The 8,011-nt window shown below is 32.7% G+C and overlaps 1 protein-coding gene across 1 annotated transcript; it reads right to left on the reverse strand.

The window, feature by feature from the left end:
- Positions 1 to 1,959: 1,959 nt before the first annotated feature.
- LOC128995482 (uncharacterized) lies at positions 1,960 to 2,373 on the reverse strand. The gene has a single exon (XM_054420501.1). The coding sequence runs from the start codon at positions 2,371 to 2,373 to the stop codon at positions 1,960 to 1,962; it is 414 nt and encodes a 137-aa protein (XP_054276476.1).
- Positions 2,374 to 8,011: the final 5,638 nt, after the last annotated feature.

An 8,011-nucleotide genomic window follows, 5' to 3' on the forward strand; every position in this document is an offset into this window, starting at 1 on the left:
AACATAATTTAACGAAAACCTTTCTTGGTAGGCTTTTGGTTTAAAACACCAAGCCATGCAATTTGGCTGAAATGGTCCACAACCTATTATGGATTAACCCTGATTTTTAAAATAAAGTTTAATTTTGAACACCTGGAACCATCAAGTTGATTGATCTTCATCACAAACACTTTGTGTAATGATTAATAATAAGAATCAGATCGCAGTTATAGTATTCTTGAATTAAAAAAACAATTTTCTTTCAACATACTACCGAGATATTTTATCAAAAAACTGTCTATAAACTGCTTGATTACATAAAATTGTTCCCAATACTGGTTAAAACTATAAACTCCCTGAAGTAAATTTGTAATTAGTAACTGGACGGCATATCAATATTATTATAAGTGAACTCAAATAATATGTTTTTTATCTATGATAAACCTCATGAGCAGTATAAATTGATGGATAATTTATTTTAGGGATAAGCTACTTCATTTGCAACAGCAGTGTTTCTGAACAATTTGCAGTTTGATCAATTTAAACGTTACATTTTCTTGATATGTAAAATAGAAAAAGGTAAAATTAAATAATGTGTATCATATTGGTAAGATAAATCTTAAATCATTGATTACCGGTACCTAAATAGTTGTCCAGAAATTGTTAATCAAGGTGTTGTTAATATTGATTTTCTCTCAGTACATGCTAAATCAAATTTTAAGATTCATAATAATTTGATAAAACTCAGCTAATGAAATTTTGTTAATTGATTTTCTTTGGAATTGGTGACATACTAGTTGTGGGACATGACCCAATTAGAGGAATATACATGAAATCCCTTTCTTCTGTTTTTGTTTTATCTCATCCATCACTCAAGCAAATTATACAGGGTTATTACAAATGATGTTCCTGATTTTGATTATAAATATTACTGGGTTAATTTGTTTCAAGACTATTTTAGTTGGTACCATTGGAAAGAAAAGCTCATAAAGTTTCATTTACATTGGTTTGGGTGCATATCAGCTGTTTGTCAAGTCAATTGTTGTAAGTGTTGTGTAATGGCTGAACTTGAAGGCAGGGAAGCTTTTTGCCAGTTGGAATATTACATTAACCAATCTGTTATTAGTGTGCAACGACACTTTAGAACCAGGTTTAACGATGATCCTCCTAGTAACCACTCTATTGGCAAGTGGCACTTGAAATTTAAGAGAAATGGCTGCATTTGAATGTTAGGCTACTTGTAGTAGGGCTAAACTTAACAATGTGCTGCCTGAGATATGGAACGAGCTCGGTGGTCCGAATAATGACACACCACTGAACTGGCCTACAAGATTTCCGGACATCACCCCCTGTATTTTTTTCTTGTGGGGATACATCAAAGATAAGGCGTACACACCACCATTATCAGATAGCATACTTGAGATCCAGCAACGGATTACGAATGCTATAGAAACAATAGATCAAGACAAACTTTTCAAAGTCTAGCAAGAGCTTGACTACATTATTGACGTCTGTCGTACCACAAGGGGTTCCCGTATCGAGCATTTACAGTTCTGTGTATCTGTGTCAAAACTTTTTGAGTTTTTCAAAAGTTGTAACCATTTTATTTCTTTGTATAACAAATAAAACTATATTTTATGTATGTTTGAAATCATGAACATCATTTGTAATAACCCTGTATTAGTTCATAGATTATTTTGGATTAAATTACTGTTTGAGATCGATCATCGATCATATAACATTTTTATATCTATTTACAGTCCTATTTCATTATTAATAGCTGTACAGGTTATTCTAAATAATGGACCCATTTTTAATGCTTTATAATTTTTATACTATTAAACTTACCGCTATAAAATACACATCAAACGAAAAAGCAACTCAAAGAGTTTATGCCTTCCAAAGACACATCATTTTACTAAATCGATCCAGCAGAACTGTAGATTTAATTGTTACTTACTTGTTACTTGTTGCGGATCTCTACAGCTCGCGCCGTCTCTCCGCTCCCAGCTTCCAAAGCTGTCTATCGGCACAGTCGCCGATCTCAAGGCCTCTTGTCGCCATTGCCTCCTGAATCCCCATCCACCAACTGCGCCTGGGTCGTCCTCTCTTTTTCCTCCAAGGTGGAACCCAGTTCATAACCTGCCGTGGGAGCCGACCCTCCTCCATCCGATTTATATGGCCGAACCAGACCAACTGTTTTCTTTGAACCTCATCTATTATGTCTCCTTCCACTTCCATTTCTCTTCTAATATCTTCGTTCCTCACCCTGTCCAATCTTCTCTTCCTACAACTCCTCCTGAGCACATCCATCTCCGTAGCCAACAACTTTCCAGTGTTCCTTTGTTTCAACTCCCAGACTTCCGAGCCATACAATACCACACTCTGCACCATAGACTTATAAAATGTTATGATTTTATGACTAGTCAGTTTATACAAGTATAATGGACAATCAATTCTAATATGATGTTATATGGTCAGTCTCATTGTTGAAGTCATTGCGAACGGTGCTATTAGCGTTCCATTGTGTGAGCTTTTTGCGTTAAACCTTTTATAGATTATAGTGTTTTGTGATTTGTTATTATTTGCATGTCTTATCTTGACTTCTATACAGTACATATTTTTGACTACTACCCTCTGTAGTGTATTCCAACTTAGCTTGGGCGTTTGTGTATTGTTAGTTGTAATGTATTAAGTTTTTTCACCTTAGGACGGGATCAGATTCCAGATCCCGAAACGTTGTGTATTGTTTTTTACATTCGTGATGGAAGATGTCCGCAATAAACCTTTGAACAACATTAACTCGCCATTATCAACAATGAACTTCGAACAAAGGAATGATGTTGTACATTCCTCAGAAATGGACTTATAAAGTAATTAGGCTACAGTTGCATTGACACGACCCAGATAATCCCTGGCTACTGGACAGTTCTACGTCATCCAAGTGCTTACTAGTACACAGCCTAATACTCAGGTTACTGCACATGTTACTACAATTACTAATGCGGCTATCACATGTTACTATACACATCTTATTGCATGCCACGTTGTACACGTATAGTTATTGTAATGTGTAACGCTTTTATTGTGTTATTACATGCTTTAAATTGTACTCAACTGCTAGTTTTGACACTGAATTGTATATGATACCGCTAGGGATGGCCAATTGATTATTTTCCTCCTTAGTCAGTGTGACTACACAAAAGACTTGTCCTCCAACAGGTTTCGTGAGTGTAGGTTTCTACCGTTTAACCTTTATGATATTCAAAAGAGAGAGTTTTCAGCAGAAAATGAGCTAAAAATTATCGTTGATCTATATTTTATTTTGATTTTAAAATTACATATAGCTTATTTTTAAAGAATTAAATCCTGAAAGGTTATACAAATAACGTTATTTGTCGTCTATTTTTTTTTCTAAACATACTATTTTATATATAACATTTTTTTCAAATATGTTAACTTTTATGTTATAGCCTCTATTATTTAAAACGTTCTTTATAGCCTACTTTGTGACCCAATTAATCACATTTTTATTTATCTAGAATACAATGGAGTAGACGGATGGCTATGATTAATAGTTGGCTGTCAAGAAACTTTAGTAATCTTCAGAAGGTAAGTGAAGATAACAAAATCTCTTGAGCAATTTTATCAACACATCAATTAGTAAAAAATAATACACAACACACAACACAATTAGAATTAGTAAAAAATAATACACAACACACAACACAATTAGGTTTATTTTATTGTCTTAAACATTGTATGGCATCATTAAGAACCTGTGCACCATTTCTTTCAAGCTCGATAAAAATGAGTCCAAAACAAATTGCATTGTATCATAGTTTGTAGATAAAACAAAAAAAATAACCTGCCTATATTCATTCACTTATTCATTATTTGGTAAATTAATCTTAGTATTTTTTGACATTTGTATCTATGGCATATTTTTTCAACAGAAGCTTTGTTCTTTTGCAGAAGACGAGCATTATGTATGTTGATCTCGTATACTTCACTACGTCACATACTTCATGTTTTATCTAAAAACTTTAGTAACATGAAACGTTGTCCTAGCTTAGAAACTAAGGAAACTTAGAAACTTGGAAGATAAAAATGGGTCAAAAGTAGGTAAAATGACTTGTGCTGTCATAACAAACTACTCTTCTTGTTACGTACGTGTTATGTTTAAATTGTATCAATCCAAAACAGGAGTGCTTTACACTAGGTTATTATTGGCAGAGGATACTAAATATCACTTTAAAAAGGTTTTAATAAAAAAAATATGTACCTAACACTGTATTTTTCGATTAAAGTAAAATCATAATATAGATTTTACTTATTTTACATTAACTATCGAAAAAGACAACTGGTTCATATGTAGGAAGAGAGATTTACTATTTCAGGGATATTTAATGCAAAAACGTTTATTTAAGTTATTTTAATTTTACACAGTCCCACTACGTTATCAATCGTTATTATATGATCTTACTACAACTTCAAGCTATTTTAATCAACTTTTAATATTCACAAAAACTCGACTTAACAATATCAACTATATACAACTTTTACTTTAAACGAGGGAAGCCGTTAAGTTAAAGTAAACCTTATGATTTCCGAGCCGCAGAACTATCCTAACCCACCAGCATCTTTCATGCATTATTCATAAAACTTTCAAACTCCTAATGTTAGTCCTCGAGCAATTTAGGTTGGAGATTTTTCCAACTTAAATAATACTATTTCACAGATTTTTTAGTTTCTTTATCGTTGCCTTCTTTTTTATTATGATAAACGTTATACATTTCACAGATGGTTAACTGTTCCGAGGTCATCTGAGTGCTGCATGCACTGGCTGCACTGATAATTAGTAGTATAAGTATATCTTCAAAAGGTTAAAAAAATTATATTTCTGTACTTTTGTACACCACTGTGTCACAATATTGAAATTCGTCAACCTAGCAATATCATTAAATATTAAATTTAAGAAATAACACCTTAAAAACATCACATAAAAACTTAAAGTTTCGCAAAACTAGTTTTTGCAAAACACATTTTAGGTTACAATTTTTTAAAGGCCCAACTTAGATATGGATTGTAAAATGTCTTCTAAATTATTGTTACCACCTTTCTTTGAAAACTAGGTCAATCTTTTGAAAAACTTTTGACTATTACAAAAACTTAACTAGTTGTGCTGACCGGCGGAACACCGATGCTTTAAGAAATTCTGAGTACTTTATCAGAAGCAGTTTTATGAAGTACTAGCAGAGTACCCGTCCTTCGTACGGGGTTGGCATAGAAGTATAAAATGCTTATACATATGGTTTGACAGCTCCATTTAAGTGATGTTAAATAATGTTTACATTTAGGCTAGTGACATCATTATTTTAATTTATAATCCTTACCCTCTCTGTTCTAATATTCGTGCAGTATTTAATATGTTTGAACCAGCTGTGTGGAATTGTAAAATCAAAATTCATTTGACAGTTAGTTCTGCTTGTTTACATTTTTAAACTTTGTAGGTTTGTTCTTTGTTACCATGGATACCATCAATCAATATTTACTTTTAAATCTCTCACCTCAAATTTTTGAATGCCCACGGGGCAGAGCCGTAGGACAATATCGAAGCGGGAATAGTTCTATATGTATCCTCGGAACTGTAGCTTCATTTGTGTGCAATTTTAGCCCAGTAGGTTCAGTAGTTTTTTAGATTAGCTCATACAAACACACACACACACACAGACACCACCTCTTCTTTATAATAGTATAGATTAAGTGTTAGGTGTTTGACAAAGACAGGGTCCAGTTAGAGAGGTTAGGCCTAAGCCAGCGTTAGGGAGTTTAACATCCTAATGTGATGTAAAATACATTTTTTCTAAATTTAAGATTTTTAGGATTTTCAAATTTAGATTTATCAAATTATTAAAATTGGTCAATGGTTGTAAGCTTTTTTGATTGTAATTATTTTGTATTCTTTTTAAATTAGTTTAGAGTGTTAACTGTGGTCAAATTATTTGTAGATGAACCCAATGAAACCTTAAAGTAAACTTATATGAAAATTTTATCTTTACTTTAACATGTTTTCTGTCAACTATTTATAAATATGTATCAATTTATTAAGTACACACGTATATTTACAATTGTATGGAATCACAGCCTAAATTTTCAAGTCAAGTTTTTTTTATTTCTGTTAAAGAATTTTCTGGTTTCCAGTCAGGTAGAGGATCGTCATAAATCTTTAAAATAACAAGTTGTTCTGCAGTCCCTGAGGTTCACTAACATAGTAACCTAGTTCAGCTCTCCTGACCAGCTGTCTATAATAATATAATGCCACACGGAAACCTCTCTATATATATGGAACATTGGCCTAATGGTTGAATTAATCATGGAAAGAGGGTGCAATTCGATTGAGTTTTTTTCGAGAATATTTTTTAGTTTTTACTTTGAATTGATATTATGGTTGAAATTGTTTTTATTCATCGTTTACCATGTTTATTTATTGCTTAATTATTTAATGTATTTTATTTGTAATTATTTATCACGAGCTTGCTAAACTTATTCGATTGCATTTATAATTCAATGTGTTGTTTGGAGAATGTCTTACATCATTGCAATTAAAAGGTAAATTAAATTGTCGTATTAGGGTTCATTGATTTCGAAGATTACTTTTTTTGTCCTGAGACGCTAGGCACGTGCCCGGAATTGTTTTTCACATTACTTCAGGCTACACCTAGGGGTTGCGGCATTATCACTTCAGATATAATCCGTTGGTGATTTGGTAGGATTTGAACCTGAGGTCCCGGGGACTGAAGTCCTGCGCTCTAACCACTAGACCAGCTCGCTCCCAGAGCTCACCTTAACGAATGCGTACATAAAAATAGTGTATGCCTACTACTAGTTTGTCATATACTACAGAAGTGAGTTAGCATGTTTATTAGAGGATTATAAGGTTTACTATAAATAGTGGATAGCAACATCTATATCTATCTATATATTAATAGGCAAGCATGTTTCTTTAAAACCTTTTTTCTCAGCTCGTGTGCATCGCAGGGGAAATCTACGCATACTGTTAGAAAGATATTTGCCTGTAGATGTGCAGAATCCCTTTAAAAATTAAAATAGGCTAAAAAATAAGCACAAAACACGAATTTGAAAACTTCTAAAAATTAACATGGACCAACTGGGTTGCCATGATGGTGACGAAATAACAACAAAATGTAAACAGAAAATCAAAACAAATGGAAGAAATCCCAATCACATGTTTTATTTACAGTGTGGGGAGAAAATAGAGAAGTCTGTACATAAATTATTTTTGGTCGAGTTTCGACCACAGGACGACCACTAGTACTTATTTAATACGCAAGCAGGTTTTTTGTGACAATTACTCCTCCGAAACTACTGAACCGATTGACATGTTTTCGGTGTCATTGGAAAGAGGGTAACGTGAAGTTGTGCAGGAAACTTTCTTTTTAGGGAAATAATTAGTGATAAGTAGCCGTCAATAAGTAAACATTATTTTACTACATTTTATATTATTTATTTTTAAATCTCTAATTGATCAATTATTAATCATTTATCAGTAAGGTAATCACTGTAATGTAACATATAATAACAATAATTGTTAGTTGTGATTTTTATGGGTTTCTCAGAAGATTTCTTTTGTCTAAAAAGGCAATTGATATTTCTTATACCTAACATCTAACACAACAAAACATAAAATATGTTATACATCTAAAGTAGCCTAGATTTGTCGTAAGGAATTTAAGGTTGTTAGCTAATTAATTAGGCCTGGTAATGGTTTAAGTACATTTAATATGAGTTTTAAAACAATAGGAATCCGTATGGTAAAGCGAGACAGCAACGGCACAGTCAGGAAATGTATGTGTCGCATATTTCGCCACCCGGCAGTTTAGGTAGTTACGCTGAAAAGCCACTCTGAATTGTACAACAAAGCTACTAGGCTTGGCTAATTGGGACCAAGGTTTATGTTACTTTGTTAGGTCGTTTGGTCAAAAATAAATTATTTATTTTTAAAATAATA

The sequence above is a fragment of the Macrosteles quadrilineatus genome, unplaced genomic scaffold (assembly GCF_028750875.1).
Source record: "Macrosteles quadrilineatus isolate MER2022 unplaced genomic scaffold, UCM_ALF_1.0 Scaffold_5__1_contigs__length_97177068, whole genome shotgun sequence".
NCBI lineage: Eukaryota > Metazoa > Arthropoda > Insecta > Hemiptera > Cicadellidae > Macrosteles > Macrosteles quadrilineatus.